This window comes from Sciurus vulgaris, assembly GCF_902686455.1.
Source record: "Sciurus vulgaris genome assembly, chromosome: 5".
NCBI classification, from domain to species: domain Eukaryota; kingdom Metazoa; phylum Chordata; class Mammalia; order Rodentia; family Sciuridae; genus Sciurus; species Sciurus vulgaris.
Genome location: NC_136465.1, coordinates 8,296,857 through 8,313,449, shown reverse-complemented (window position 1 = coordinate 8,313,449; position 16,593 = coordinate 8,296,857). Strand labels below are relative to the sequence as shown.

At 42.5% G+C, this 16,593-nt stretch overlaps 1 protein-coding gene across 3 annotated transcripts in view; it reads left to right on the top strand.

Annotated features, from left to right (window-relative positions):
* The window catches only part of MSRA (methionine sulfoxide reductase A), a 334,984-nt gene that overhangs the window by 154,898 nt on the left and 163,493 nt on the right, over positions 1–16,593 (top strand). For 2 of the 3 annotated variants that reach the window (XM_079139989.1, XM_079139991.1), the window contains exon 3: positions 11,601–11,720. The exons of the other annotated variant lie outside the window; for it this stretch is intronic. In XM_079139989.1, the coding sequence (XP_078996115.1) occupies positions 11,601–11,720 (120 nt within the window). The remainder of the gene's footprint in view (positions 1–11,600; positions 11,721–16,593) is intronic. 3 annotated transcript variants of the gene reach the window in all.

The window sequence follows — 16,593 nt, the reverse complement described above, 5'->3', positions numbered from 1 at the left end:
TGCTGCCTTGGGCAGAGCCCTCATCTTGTGTCACCCTGTACTGTCAAGAGGACAGGGAGCCAGGGAAGGAGTGCCCTGGACACAGGCCACGCGTGGAGCAGGGCGTCAGTGCCGACAACTCCAGGAGCGCTTCAGGGACGGCCGGGAAGGCCGTGGAGAAACCTTCCTCATGGAGGGCGCTGGGAACCGTGCTCCCTTCCTGAGGCCCTTGTCCAGCCGCACTCTGTTCACCTGATTCCCTGTGATGAGTAATGGGAACCAACAGCAGCACCCTTGGTGCCCTGGGTCTGCCCAGGGAGGCAGGGAGGCTGCTCCTCAGCTCTCCAGACCGCAGTGAGATGCAGCAGGGGGACCTCAGCTTGGAACCAGGCCTGGCTGGGGCAACTCGGGCCATCTTGGTTCTGTGTCCTTGAGCAAGTGACCTGAGCTCTTCGAGTCTCCAATCTCCACTTTCTCTTCTTCCATTTGGGCTGATGAGGTTGTCCTTTGGGTTAAGGGCGTCCCTGCGAACAAAGGCAGCCTCCTCTAGCCCTTCCCCTTCCCTTCCTCCCCGCCATATGAGGAAAAGGATTCGAGGTTATTTACTTCTGTAGGAAAAATTTGATTTGTTCACGGTAACAGTTATGAAGTCAGTTAAAGCTGAGGAGAAGGAGAAAGGGACATGGCTCCAGCCTCAGGGCTGCACCCAGCATCAACGGAGCACTCGATGGTCGAGCTGCAGGTTGGCAGTCATTTCATTTCTTTCATTATCCAGATGACAAATTGAAATTTCAAACCTTGTGACACACAATTTGCAGTGCCCCTGGCTGAGACCAGCATTCTTTGCAGGTTTGGGGCGACAGATGCCTGGCTGGTGACGCTGGGCACAGGCAGTGAGAAGGGAGACGTGTGAGGAGGAGTTGGGGTGCAGAGGCAGCCCAGAGGCGGCGAGGAACAGTGGAGGCAGCATCGCTGGCACCGCCCTGGGCTTGACGTGTGGCGTGCCCCCAGCGCCCTGAGCAGCACGGGCCGCATTCCCCAGCCTGCAGGAGGCAGTGGTCAGGGTGCCCGGGCGCTGGCCCCGGTCCAGAGGGAGGGCGTGTGTGTGCCCCAGGGCCGACTGCAGTGCTTGGTACTTCAGAATCCACATCAGGAAAGGGAGAGGCGGAAAGAGAGCAGTTTTTAGTTCTGTGTTCCTTGAGTCTCTCAGGGAGGGGCTGAGCTCTTCATACACCCGCCTTGTGGTTTCCAGGGGGGTCCCTCCACTGTGGACTCCATCATAAGGATAAAGATGGTTTGTTAAGCCAGGCATGACGGTGCATGCCTGTCATCCCAGCAACCTGGGAGGCTGAGGCTGGAGGATCACAAGTTCAAGGCCAGCCTCAACAACTAAATGAAACTCTAAACAACTTAGTGAGACCCTGACTCAAAATAAAAAACAGAAATGACTGGAGATGTGACTCAGTGGTAAATCGCCTCTGGGTTCAATCCCAACCCCCCAGTAAAAGGTCTGTTAAATTTTCACAGAATTCAAGTTCAACAGACTCTCCTACCCTAGGTCTTGAACATAAAAGGGCTATGTCAGGGGGCAGAGGGAGAGAGGGGCTTCCAAGGAAGCCCACAATCACTCGTAGTACTGACTGTAGGAGTACCTGAGTGAAGAGGCCTCGGGCGTGCTTTGGGATTTGAGAACAGAGACTTATAGCGTGGCATTCTGGAAAGACTAAGGGAGAACTTGAGATCTGAAATTGTTCTGTGTGGACGGGCAGGATTTCCACAGGTGGACATGGGGTGGACGGTGCAAGGTAGGAACAGTCGTGGTCAGGACAGTGGTCATGGGAAAGGGGTTCCAGTTTGGCTGAGGGTAGGCTATGGGTCTTAGAACTTCAGTTTTGGTGGTTATAAAAGTGATGCCTGCCCTTTACAGACAATTTCGCAAACATATAAAAACACAAAGAACAACTGGAGGCAACTGTTAGATCAACATTATATTTATTTCATTTCCCTCCAAGCTGTCTGTCAATCAAGCCATATAAACTCTTGTTTTTTTTGTACTAGATATTGAACGCAGGGGCATTTAACCACTGAGCCACATCCCCAGAATCCCACCCCCACTTTTTTGAATTTGAACAGGGTCTAAGTTGTTGCTTAGGGCCTTCCTAAGTTGCTGAGGCTGACTTTTAATTCTTATCCTCCTGCCCCAGCCTCCTGAGCCACTGAGATTTTAGGTGTGCACCACTGTGCCTGGCTATATAAACTTTTTAAAAAACTTCCTTTGAGTATAACAGATGAATAGATACTTGTAGAAATTTGGACAATACTGAAAAATATAAAGAAGAAAATAAAAATCCTTTGTTTATTTTCCTTGGATCCATTTTCAACATATATATATATATTAAATTATAAAAAGAGTTCTTCATACTCTTTTTATCCTGCTTTTTCTTTATTTTTTATTTTTTGGTACTAGGGATTGAACTCAGGGGTGCTCAACACTAAGTCACATCCCAAGCTCTTTTTTTTGTATTTTATTTAGGGATAGGGTCTCACTGAGTTTCTAGGGCCTTACTAAGTTGCTGAGTCTGGCTTTGAACTTGCCATCCTCCTGTCTCAGCCTCCCGAGCTGCTGAGATTACAGGTGTGTGCCACTGAGCCCAGTGTGCTTTTTCCTTCTTAATGCCATCTTTTGAACACTTTTACATGTAATTAAATTATGTTAGAAAAATGAATAAAAAGTCTACTCCAAGTTGTGGGTAGAGCATCATCTATTAAATACTTTTTAAATACTTTCTCTAACACTGCAATTTTACATTGTTTCTGATTTATTACTATTATGAATAATGCTATTAGAAACATTCCTAAAAATTGGTATTTATCATTAAGAGTATTTTCTTGCAACCTTGTGTTAGGAGTAGAATCATAGGATCAGAATGTAGTATCTTCTAAATTCTCACATGTTACCTGTCCGTGGTTTTAAAGAAGAGAAAGTGGCACACCTGAGAGCGTAGGTGGTGGGGAGGGACTGGGAGGTGGTAGAGGCACCTGCAGAGGAGGCGGCTGGGCAGGGAAGGCTGGGGTGCTGCTGTCAGCGTCCAGCTGGTGAAGGGAGCAGGGAGCACGAGACAGGGAAGCACTTGAGGAGGTTGAGACAAGAAAGAGCAGACGGGTTGGGACCAGCTTTCCTCTGAGGTACTGCCAGTAAAACCAGGCCGCATTCCTGGAGAGGAGCCCGGAGGGGGGCAGCATTTGGATTGGAGAGGCCGCACCCGCTCCTGCCCAGCCTGGTGGCATCCACTCTGACAGCACGGACAGCTCTTCCTGCCCCATCCAGTGTCCAAGGGTTTGTTCTGCTCTGGTCCCCAGCAGGCAGAGCTGGGGAAGGGCCTGTCAGCAGCAGAGAATGGGGCGGACTGGTTAGCAGAACGGCCGGCCCATTGGCGTAGTGGGTCCGTGAGGGCAGCAGACCTGAGGACCGTGTTCCCCGGCGCCTACGGCTATAGTTGTTGGCCTCTTATATTTTTAGAAAATAGCATTTTAGCACTCACAATCACAGATTTTTACTAGTTAGTTCATGTGTTTTGTAAAAAGGATTTATGAAATTTTGATTTTTTAAAGTTCTTTCCGAAGATTTCATGTGAGCATCACGATCTTAAGAGAAAATAAAGCCCCACAAATATGAAAAATCTCACATACATTTATTTATGAGAAATGACATAAAATTTTAACTAAGGTAATTCTAAAGGAGCAAAACAACACCCTCCCCCACCAAAATCCATCAGAACTTCTGGAAACATTCTTATAAAGAATATTTAATGATAGTGCAAAAAAATGTAAATCTGATAGTCTCCCAGTAATTTTCATCTGTTCTTTAAATCTTTTTTTTAATTTAAATAAACATAAATAAATTTAAATTTATTTTAATTAGTTATACATGACAGTAGAATGTACTCTGACATATCATACATAATGGAGTATAATTTCTCATTCTTCTGGTTGTACATGGTATAGAATCCCACCATATAGTTACATATGTACACAGGGTAATAATGTTGGATTCATTCTACTATCTTTCCTACCCCACACCCCACCTTCACTCCCCTCTACCTAATCTAAATAAAGAACTCAAAAAACTTTACACCAAAAAACAAATAACCCAATCAATAAATAGGCTAACGAACTAACAGACACATCACAGAAGGAGAAATACAATCAATCAATAAATATATGAAAAAATGTTCAGCATCACTAGCAATTAGAGAAATGCAAATCAAAACTGCTCCAAGATTTTATCTCACCCCAGTCAGAATGGCAATTATCAAAAATACAACCAACCATAAATGTTGTCAAGGATGTGGGGAAAGGTATGCTCATACATTGCTGTTGGGATTATAGATTGGTGCAACTATTACAGAAAGCAGTGTGGAGATTCCTCCAAAAACTTGGAATGGAACCACCATTTGACCCAGTTACCCTTCTCCTCAGTTTATACCCAAAGGACTTAAAATCAGCATACTACAGTGATGCAGCCACATCAATGTTTATAGTAGCTCAACTCACAATAGCTCAACTGTGGAACTAACCTAGATGCCCTTCAACAGATGAATGGATGAAAGAAATGTGGTATATATACACAATGGAATATTACTAGCCTTAAAAAAGAATTAAATTATGGCATTTGCCAATAAATGGATGGAGCTACAGAACAGCGAAATAAGCCAATCCCAAAACACCAAAGGCTGAATGTTTTCTCTGATAGGCAGATGCTAATTCACAATAAAAAGGGGAGAGGGGACTAGGGGAGAATAGTGTTCTTTAAATCTTTTGGGTCCTTAAATCATGTATTATTAAATCTTTTTCAACTTCAATCCAAAACTTTATTCCTATAGAATGTGGGTGTCTTTCTGAAGTTCTTAGGTGGTAGTAGTGGCAGGTAAATTCATTGCATCTATGACTTCCAAAACCAGTATACCTTTGGATAAAATATTCTCTAAAATGCAATTTAGATGTATTCTGTAGACTCCTCCGATGCTCCATTTCAGGTCTTCTAGGGTCCACGGGTTTCTTCTTGTAGCTGCCGTTTGAGCAGGGAACCCTGGAAGCCCTGGTGGCTGTCTGTAGGTTGAGCTTGAAAGGGTGTCTCGCCTCCTGCCTTCTGCCTGAGTCGGCACACCGTGTGTGTGCAGCTCCTTAACATGAACCTACGAACCCACGTGCCAGAGCATGTAGGTAATCTGATGCTAAGAGGGAAACCAACGGTAACGATAAGTGAAATGTATGTTTACCAATGAAGTCAATTTTAGGGGACAAACTAAAAAGCATTTTAAAATCTGTATGTTTAGGAGGTTCAAGAAGATAAATGAAGAAACAAAAAGAAACTATAACGGAAAATTGACAAACTAAATGAAAAATACTAATTATAAAACTTGAAATTAAAAAACTATTGAAATAATTCTATATGTGGATTTTTAGGTTGAACCCAATCGACGCAGGGCTTGGTGAACGTTTCTAGTGAATGGTTCTGAGGCAACTGGAAGAGGGAAGCAAGGATCCCTCCCTCCCTCCCTCCCTCCCCTCTTTCCTACCTTCCTGTCCTCAGCAGGTAGAGACATGGAGGATGAACTCAGACTCATTGATTGGCATATAAAGGAATTCCAGAGAAACAGGATGGCAGGAATGATGGAAGAAGTAATATTCAAGGGCACGATAGCTGGGGATTTTCCAGAACTGAAGAAAGATAAAAACGATCATATTGGAAGTACATTTTAAGTCCTAAAGCAAGATAAATAAAAAGTAATCACACCTAGATATATCAAAACTAAACTCCAGAATATTAAAAATAATGAAAAAACTTAAAAACTTTTAAGATAGATTGTTCACAAAGAAATGGTATTTAGACTGACAGCAGACTCGGCTGCAGCCGGCACAGAGGACAGTGGCGTACATCTGCAGAGTGCTGATGAAGTCTTGAGGCTCATACCCAGCTGGACTGGACTGCTGGGACACGGGAGGATCGTCTTCAGACAGACAGACCTCAGCGATTTCTCAGCTTGCTTGCATTTACTGAAAGGACCTCCCTGGATACCTTGCTGATCCCTCCCATCACTCCTGATCTGACTCTGCTCTACTTACTTTAATAGCTTTCTTTAACTTCTTCTTCACTACATCACCTACTTATTATTATTGTAGTATTTCTTTTCTTTCCCACTAGAGGGATAGGGTCTTGTCTGTTTGTTCACACTCCTGCACCCCAAGTTCTTAGAACACTTTCTGGTATGCAGCAGGCACTGCATTGTAGGTAGTTGTTGAATGAATGAAAAGCAGTATAGTATCAGTGTAGGAGCAGACAAACAAATGGGGCATAATAGAGATCCCAGAAACAGGACCACTCAGTGATGTACGATAGAGGTGACATTAGAGAGAAGTGCAGCAAGAACGGATTATTTAATAAATACCACTCTTGGGGGTACTTCATTATCCATATAAAAGAATAAGTTGAATCTTAATCTCACATCCTATACAGAATTACTTCCAGATAGATTAGCAACCTAAAATGAAGGACAAAACTTTAAAGCTTCTGAAAATGTAGGATATTGTTTTTATGTCTTTATGTATGTGAGGAGTCATTATGCAAGATGCAAAAAGCACCTGTGATAAGGAATAGATAGAAATTGAACCACATTAAAATTTAAAACATCTGTATGACAGACAGCATCATAAACAAAGGTAAAAGGCAAATTAGACACAATATCTGCAAATAAATAATGGGCAAAAATGGTATTTGGAACATATTAAATTACAACAAATAAGAAAAACAGTAACCCCATAGAAAAAACAAACAAAGGCAATTTACAAAAGAGCAAATGTGAACAGCCAGAATACAATGTGTAAAGGTCCTCAACTCACTGTTAATTGGCCAAGTTTCTATTAAAGTGACAATGAGATGCCACGTAAAACCCATCCAGCTGCAAATTGAACATAACTTGTAACACCAAGGACTTGCAAAGCCACGGTGCAACAGGAGTCTCCTTACTGCTGTGGGCCAGGAGCAGCCGGACAGCTTTTCACCTGCTTGTCCCTGTACACAGGAGCCCAGAGTGCCTAGACGAGAACTGCAGTGGGTTCTTACTGTGTTCCCTAGTAAAGTGCACCCTTCTGGGGGCCAGTCCTCTAACCCTGCTGAGCCAAGAGCTGTGTAGACAGGAAGAACAAAGCCCCCAGTGGATAACTGAGGATGATGAGAAATGGAACGAATCTTGTTTCCATCCCTTACTTTCCAAACTCATGCATTTTCTCTTGGGGGCATGGCTTGCCAGTGTCTCAGGGTCTCTGGGGGAGAGCTATTCTGTCCTGAAGGACGGCATGTACTCGATTACTGTCTCTATGTTGGTCTGCCCCTGAGTCTGTGTGCTTTTTCTGGACAACTGCTCTGGGCAGTGCGCAGATAGTAGGCTGGGTGGAACTGGGGTCATGGCCACTGCTGTGTCCCCTGTGCTGTAAGTCTGTCACCTGCTCCGGCCTGCTGTTGTGTTGCTGAGGCCCCGAAGGCAGAAGAGTCAAACCTATTCCAGGAATGCACGTCCCTTTCAGCATGGAGCAGGCTGTGTGTCACCCTTGTTCCCTCGTGATTGGTTGATCCCCTGAGGAAAGGTGCTGTTTAAGGGCTTGATATTGGGTGTTTAGTGATGGCAGTAGCTAGATGAGACTTGGTGAGTGGGGGTCTATGCTGAGAGGCCCATTAAAGCCTCTTTCTTCCACCGTGGCCACGTTGTTCCTGTGCCCATAGGGCCAGCACTGGGCTGATGTCCCTTGGCCAGTGCCTTGCCTCTTCTTCCTTGTCTAGTGCCTCTGTCATGGTGGATGTTCTCTGGCCGGCATTAATACATGGTTCAGAGGTCTTCACACTGCATACACACTCTGCTGTGTGCATCCTGGATTCTTTGCTCCTGATCCTCTGGGCTTTTTTGTTTCTGCCCTGACTGGTCAACCAAGCCATGTGTTACTGTCCACAAGTCCACATGGGGTCTAAATGTGGGCTACTTCTTCCACAGGCGGATAACTGTATGTTCCTCAAGGCTACCGACTGGGAGGGTTTTCCCTTACCACTATCTTTCATGGCCACTCCTGAGTTATCCCACAGTGTGGCTGTCAGGTATATTTGGCTTACTCTCACACAATGAGCCATAAACAAAGCAAATCAAAACAACAACAACAACAAAAGGCCTTGTCTTGTCCTTCAGCTGTCGTACAGAATCCCCATACAACCATGGTGTGGAGTGAGGGAAGGTATTGGCACACCCCTGTTCACACAGCCTGCTTATGCCCCCTGGCCCTGCTCACGTGTGATCCTGGATGTACAACTTCTATTCCGTGAGCACCCACTGGGCTAGCTCTTGATGGGCAATTTTAGCCACATGGTCCCCTAGAGTCCCCTGGTCATTCTGTGGTAAGTACTAGTTGTACCCAAATCATGGTCTTGAAATGCCTCTTCCCACCTACAGAACCAAGTGCAGGAAGTTGCCCTCTGAAGGCAGGAGCAAGCAGAAGAGCACCTGATGCTCTCAAGTAGCCACGTTCTTCAGTGGACAAGTGAAAAGGGAAAGAATCGAAGGTGGACTTGTTGAGGGAAGGACTTAAAAGTGCATCAACGTTTTGAAAATGAACAAGACTAATGTAATTCCAGAAATGGACTCTTAGATGATAAAAGTGATTACTGTAGAGGTCAGTAGTGGTTACTTGGGGAGGTTGTGGGTAGTGGTCACAGGTGTTTGCTAATAGCGCTTTGAAACATGTATTTCACATGGTTTTTCTGTATTTGTGCTTTATTTTCTAAATATAGTTTAAAATATATAAAGTATTTAAAAGAAAATAATGCATACTATGTTGTATTTGATGAAATTCCTATTGGTTATTGAAAGTTATGAGGAATTTTTCCATTAATAAGCCCATTTTCTTTGTTTAAACACACATGCTCTTGTCATACTGTAGCCACTAGATAAGAGGTTGCTTCCAGGAGGAGTTTTGTTATATTGACAACCCCTATTCAAAGTTAGGTACCTTTCCAGTAATGTGTCCATTGATCTCACACCAGTGAGGTCAGCCACAGGAGGCCTTGGCCCAGTGTGAGCCTGGTTTGTCCTCCATGTAGCAGAACCATTTCTTGATCCCTGTTAAACATTAAAAGAGGATGAACTATCTTTTTACTTACAGCTAATGTTTCAATTGTTTTTGCCAAGAATATTTTAAATTTTGACAATAGCCCCAGTGGATCCTGAAACTGTGGGTAGTCATGAACATTATATAAACAGCACTTTCTGGCCTCTCATTGGCATATCTGAATTGCTGGCATCGCTAGCCTTGTGCTTTGGGGCTATTACTAAAGAGAATAAGGGTTTCTTGAATATAAGTGCTGTGATACCACCACAGCCAATCTGATAACTGAGACGGTTCATGAGTGACTAACGGGCAGGTAGTGCACATCGCATGGATATGCTGAACAAAGGGGGTGATTCATGTGTCAGGTGGGAAAGGGGGACAGGGTGACATTTCATCACCTACTCAGAATGGCAGCAATTTAAAACTCAAGAATTGCTTATTTCTGGAGTTTTCCATTTAATATTCTCAGACCATGATTGTTGACAAGGGATTGAAACCTCAGAAAACACAACTTCAGGTAAGGGGGGCACCATGGAACCATGAGGACAGATGGCCTGTACCACCAGGGGGCAGCTGGCGGGAGTTGGAGACCAAGGTCTGGTCGGCTGGCTACTCGAGCCTGTGACGTCCCTTGTATGTAGAATGTTGGAGATGTGGCACTCTTTGGAACTGTCACTGTAAGTCATTATGCAGTAGAAATGTTTTATCACCGATCCCCATGGACTTCTGAACGTCGGGAGGGGGACGTCTTCAGGGTGGCACCGGCCCGGCTCCTGGGCGGCTTCGGGGCGGTTAACATTCAGAAGTGTTCAGCTCAGTCTTCCTGTCCCCCAGAGGTTCCTTGGCACCGTGCCCTCGCCCCAGGGAATGCAGCAAAGTCACTTGTGGTGACTCTTTTTGCCAGAGACATGGGATGCTCCATTTTAACACACACTCAGAAAACATTTATTTATAATCACTAGTAACCAACAATTCCCTTGTAAACTGGAAAAATGCCGTAGTAGTTCGTAACCCAAGTAATGATACGCTTATGCTATTTCCTTGAATTTTTTCTTACTTTTTAAAAATATATATACCTTTCATTTTTAAAGTGATAGAACTCTATTACAAAACAACTTTAAAAATGAAAAAATGTTCCTACATTCTCACCACTGTAATATTCTCATGGTAATAACTTTAGTATAATTCCTTCCAGTCTATTTGGGTGTGAATATTTTTATAGTTATAATAAAAACATGCATATAACTGTGTTTTTCCTTTTTAATTTAGCCTTAGATAATTATGATATAATCACATGCATATTTCCATGTTGCAGCATTATCACAACAGTAATTTTTTACTGCATTGAATTTAATTATTTGGCTCCATCATATTTTTAAACTATTAACCTATTTTTGGATAGTAGCCTTCTCCTCACATTTTAGCAAGTAGAGTACCTTTGTATAATGTATAACTTCACGCACATCATGTTATGGCTATTATTGTTGTTTTGAATTTTTAAAGTAGAATATTAACAAGTGTCAAGCAAACTCAATTTTCTTACAGCTCTGTCATTAAGCCTGTCGGATCTGGCGGTTGTAGAGTAGGAGGCATACGTGAACTTGCCAACTGTTCCGTCTTAGTTAAGCGTGACTGTTAAAAGCTGAATAAAGCCCAAGCGAGGCGCCATTTTGCTACCTCTATAAATGGGCCACGTCTCACAGGTGTACTGGGCAGTCCAGAAGCTTAGGGTGGACGTGGGGCTTAGGGTGGACGTAACCCAGGGACACAGCATGGTGTAGCCAGGCCAGTGCTCCTGGGGGCTGAGCCCTGGTTTGCATCGTTCAGGAACACTGGTGACTACTGGGAGAACATGATGCTCGCAGCCTGCATGGAGTGGAGTTTTGTGAGTTAGTTTGTGGTTGTCCCTTCCCTGCCTTCCCTCTGCCTTCCTCCATTTATTATATTCAGTAACAGAATTCAGAAGACTGGACATTTGGGTGATCAGTGATTGATCACATGCAAATGTAGTGACTATAATTTTTAAAAACTGAGCATGTATATGAAATTGTTCATTGGCAATACTGCATCAATCTGTGTTGATTTTGGAAATTTCTCCATTAAAATCAGTAATTTAGTGATGTACTTTTGTTAAAATATTTTAAAAACATAACCAGGAATCTATTCATTAAATAAATTTTGATTAATTTATGAATTGAGTGTGGAAATATTCATAAAATAATTGTCTTTTTACTGTTATTGGGAAGGGTGTAGATTTCCTGACTCCATTAAAATCTGAGGATTTCTGAGTTTTCATACAGTGAAAACAGAGACATCTTTACAAATAACTTAAATAAATTATTGTTAAAGGTTAAAATCCCTCCTTCTTTACAAGACAAAATCAAGCTCTCTGTCCCAGCACACAGACATTGCAGTGTGGCAGGCTACCTTTTCTTGGAAGGTGATTAATTTGTTCCTTCTGTTTTTCATAGGAATGGGCTGCTTCTGGGGAGCTGAAAGGAAATTCTGGATCCTGAAGGGAGTATATTCGACTCAAGTGGGCTTCGCAGGAGGCTACACTCCCAACCCCACTTACAAGGAAGTCTGCTCAGGTAGGAGGACTGTGCTGTGTGTTACTAGGAGGAACAAGGCTTGTCCCTGCTGGTGCATGACAGGCTCTTCAGCAAGGAAATAGAAATTATTATTATTTTTTTAGATGTTGACAGACCTTTATTTTATTCATTTATTTATATGAGGTGCTGAGAATTGAACTCAGTGCTCACACATGGTAGGCAAGTGCTCTACCACTGAGCCACAACCCCAGCCCCTAGAAATTATTTTCTAATATTTCCTTGAACTTCCCTTTACTATTCCTGTGAACATACTTGTTTGCTTCATTATATTTTTAGAAGATGATAAACTTTCTATGGGATGTATCATTTCGTCTTTGCTGTTGATCAACCAACCCCAAATCCAAGTGGCTGTTGGCTGGCCGTGCCGTCTAGATGGGAGCGCTGGGCTCTTTCTCCACCAGTGGGCTGCTGGGGCTGGCTGCTCTTGGTCGTGTCTGGCAGTTGGTGCTGTTGGCTGCATAATGGGGACATGGGGCTCGCTGGCCAGGGCTAATTCACACAGTGGTGGATGCAAGAACCTAGGAGCTGCAGGAGGGGAGGAGCCCCAGTCTCTGCGGCGCTTGCTGTTGTCCCACTGGCCAGAGCAAGTCACTTGGTCTAGCCCAGGGTCAGTGTGAGATGTGAGACCAGCCCAGGCAGGGTTCAGGGACGAAGGGAGGTGAGGAAATCAGGGCCATCACCGCAGCAATCCCCCTTGTGACTCAACGGCTCAAGTAGCAGGCATGTTTTCTGCAGGGAAAATCGTGAAAAGCTACGCGGTAACACAGGGATCTGCAAACCGCTCCCTGTCTGATTATGTAAATAGGTTTTGTTGAAACGCAGCAGTGCCCATTTTTTAAAAACATATTATCTGTGAACGTTTTCCTGCCACAACAGCAGGGTCGTGTGGTTATCGCAGACACTGTATGGTCTGCAGAGCCTGAGATATTTACTCTCCGGTTCTTTATAGGAGGAAAAAAAAAAAAAAAAAAGGAAAAGGAAAAGAAAAATGCTATTTTTCTGCAGAAGAGAGGCAGATGCCCCTTGGAAAATTCTAGTCCAGTACCAACTTACCTCTCTGGATTTGTTTCTGGCCTTTAAGAATTCTTTTATTTCCTGCCAGCTCAGGGAGTATTAAGACTCAAATAACAGCATATTTTGTTCCCCATCTTAAGAGGTCTCAACTGGGAAGGTCCATCTAGGTCCACAGTCAGACACATTGACACAAATGGGATTTAAGAGTACACAAGCAACTTTGTCTTTAAAATAAAGGCTTGCCTGTGTGCTACTTGAAGAGGGTGCCCTCAGCCCACGGAGGACACGGGATGTTGTGGGAGAAGAGATGGGGGAGGGGAACTTGCTGAGTTATAAGCACGTTGATTTGTTTGCTGTAATATGAATGCAGATTTTGAGGTAAAATTTCACTGTGCAACAGGGAAGGCATTATGAAATTATGTGTATTGTTTTCCTTGTTTCTAGAAAAAAACTAGAAATATTCTGATTGGTATTGGGAATGTGGAATATCAAATGAATTTTAATGGTTAATCCATATTTTTTTGCCCCGTTTCAAAATTAAACCAGTGTTTATGCAGAGCTATAAATAGATTCAGATGAACTGGGGAGATTGCCCAGGTGTATCCTCTCAAGTCTTAGGAATGAAAATGAATAGATTCCTTCTTGTGGGTCCAGGCATGACTTAACATCCTAAGATGAAAACATTGCTAAGAAAACCCCAGAATATCCACTGCTTATGCCATTTGTCATCTTGCAAAATGATAATAATCAGCCAGAATACTGTGATTGCTTGCTTGCTTAGACTCCCAGAGTTGCTTCTACCTTAACGACAGCATGACAAGTGCAGTGATCTGAATTCCTACTATGTGCCAGGCACATTTTATGTCTTTGCATTTTTCCAGACAGTTCTCCCATGAGGCCTGTTTATTTCCATCTTTCTCAGAGGGAGTGTTGAGGCTTAGAGAGGATGGGTACCTCACCCAGGGTGCTGGGTGGCTGCAATCCCTCCTCATTTGCTCTCAGCTCAAAGTTGATGCCATTGGCCATGGTGTAAACCTCCCACCTGCCACTCTGTCCCAGCCCTTCTCCATTCATCTCTTCATGCTTCCTGCACCAAGTCACAAACTCTCTTTCAGGTCTATCCTTCTGCTACAGTTTTAAATATATTAATGTGTTTTAAGATGATCACCGTAAGGAAAATACCGAGGAATTCTTTTTGACTTTCTGACGTTTAGAAGGAAAGAACCAAACCCTTTAAGATCCGGTTCCTGCGAACAGCTGGTTTAGAGGTCTGTGGAGATGGGAACCTCGGAGGCTGATAAAGAACTCTCTGATGCCAACGCTCCTGCTAAGTTAGCAATGGCATTGGGAAGTGTGGTTGCCATGGAAACTTGCTCCTGATTGGAAAGAGGTACTTACTGGGTCTAACCAGACGTGGTAGGAGAGATGATTCTTTCCCCTGAGTTTTGTTGTTGTTTTTGATCATAAAAGGGGGAAACAAAAAGGCAGAGAGAGGCTATAATAAAGTGGTCCCTCTGGCACGGGATGGTAGAGCCTTCGAATCCCTGGGAATATCAGGGAAGGAGAACAAATAAAGTCTCCAGCTAGAGGAATTAGGTAACCAGCTAATTAAACATTTCTGACCAAGGAAAGGGGTGGAGGAGGCAGAAAGCAGGTGGTCTGTCAGCACACCCTTGTTCCCCATGCTCAGAGCCTTGCCCAGCATGTCAGGAAAACCCATCCAGGCTCTGCTACGGGGTGTAATGATGGCTGACGTTCAGTGTGGGAGAAACACTAGTCTATCCCAGTATTTGCATCCATTTCAAAATTGTTTACTTTTGTGTTTGTAATTCAGTTTGTCAAACTTTGATCACAACCTGTGAATATTTTGTAAAGGTTTTTACTTTTTAAAAATTTTTTTATTTGTTCTAATTTGTTGTACTTGACAATAGAATGCATTTATACATTTGATAGATCATACATAAATGAAGTGTATTCTCACTTTTCTGATTATTCATATTGTAGGATCACATAGGTCATGCAGTCATATATGTACATATATGTACATGAGATAATAATGTCTGTTTTACTCTACTATCATTCCTACCCCCAGAACCCCTTCCCCTCCCTTCACTCCCCTCTACCTAATATAAAGCGACTCTATTCTTCCCTATCCACCCTCCATTGTGAATTAGCATCTGCATATCAGAGAAAACAGTCAGCCTTTGGGTTTTTTTAGGTTTGGTTTATTTCACTTAGCATGATATTCTCTAACTCTCTCCATTTACCAATAAATGCCATAATTACATTCTTCTTTAAAGCTGAGTAACATTTATATATTATATGAATATATATTAAATACATATATTATATATAAATATATATACATATATATGTATGATGGTGTGTATATATGTATATATATATATACATATATACACCACATTTTCTTTATCCATTCATCTGTTGAAAGGCATCTGGGTTTGTTCCATAGTTTAGCTATTTGTGAGTTGAACTGCTATAAACCTTGATGTGGCTGTGTTACTGTAGTATGTTGATTTTAAGTCCTTTGGGTATAAACCAAGGAGTGGGACAGCTGGGTCAAATGGTGGTTCCATTCCAAGTTTTCTGAGGAATCTCCATACTACTTTCCATAATGGTTGCACTATTTTGTAATCCCACCAGCAATGTATGAGTGTACCTTTTCCCCCACATTTTTTGTTGCTTGTAGTCATGATAATTGCCATTCCGATTGGAGTGAGATAAAATCTTAGTTTTGATTTGCATTTTTCTAATTACTAGAGATGTTGAACATTTTTTCATATGTTTGTTGATCTTCTTTTTCTGTTAAATGTCTGTTCAGTACCTTAGCTCATTTATTGATTGAATTATTTGTGTTTTTGGTGTTAAGTTTTTTGAGCTCTTTATATATCCTAGAGATTAATGCTTTATCTGAGGTGCATGTGGGAAAAATTTTCTCTCAATCTGTAGGCTCTCTCTTCACATTCTTTATTGTTCCTTTTGCTGAGAAGAAGCTTTTTAGTTTGAGCCCATCCCATTTATTGATTCTTGATTTTGCTTCTTGTTCTTTAGGGGTCTTGTTAAGGAAGTCATATCCTAGGCTGAAATGGTGAAGATTTGGGTGTAAGGTGCAGGATCTCTGTTCTAGTGCCTAAGCCTTTGATCCACTGTGAGTTGAGTTTCATGTAGGGTGAGAGATAAGCGTTTAATTTCATTCTGTTACATTTGTTTTCCATTTTTTCCCAGCACCATTTGTTGAATAGGCTATCTTTTCTCCAGTGAATGTGTTTGTCACCTTGTCTAGTATGAGATACCTGTATTTATGTGGATTGTCTCTGTGTCTTCTAGTCTGTACCATTGGTCATGTGTCTGTTTTGGTGCAGATGCCTTGCTGTTTTTATTACTGTAGCTCTGTAGTGCAGTTTGAGTTCTGGTATTGTGTTGCCTTCTGCTTCACTTTTCTTGCTAAGGATTGGTTTGGCTATTCTGGGTATCTTATTTTTCCAAGTGAATTTCATGATTGCTTTTTCTAGTTCTATATAGAATGTCATTGGGATTTTAATAGGAATTGAGTTAAATTGGTATAATGTTTTTGGTAGTATGGCCATTTTCACAATATTAATTTTGCCTATCTGGGAGCATGGGGGGGGGGTCTTTCCATCTTCTAAGGTCTTCTTCATTTTCTCTTTCTTTCTTTCTTTCTTTCTTTCTTTCTTTCTTTCTTTCTTTCTTTCTTTCTTTCTTTCTTTTTGTGTGTGTGTTCTATAGGGTCAATGAAATTGAAACAAAAGAAACAATTGAAAAAATTACAAAACAGAAAGTTGGTTCTTTGAAAAAA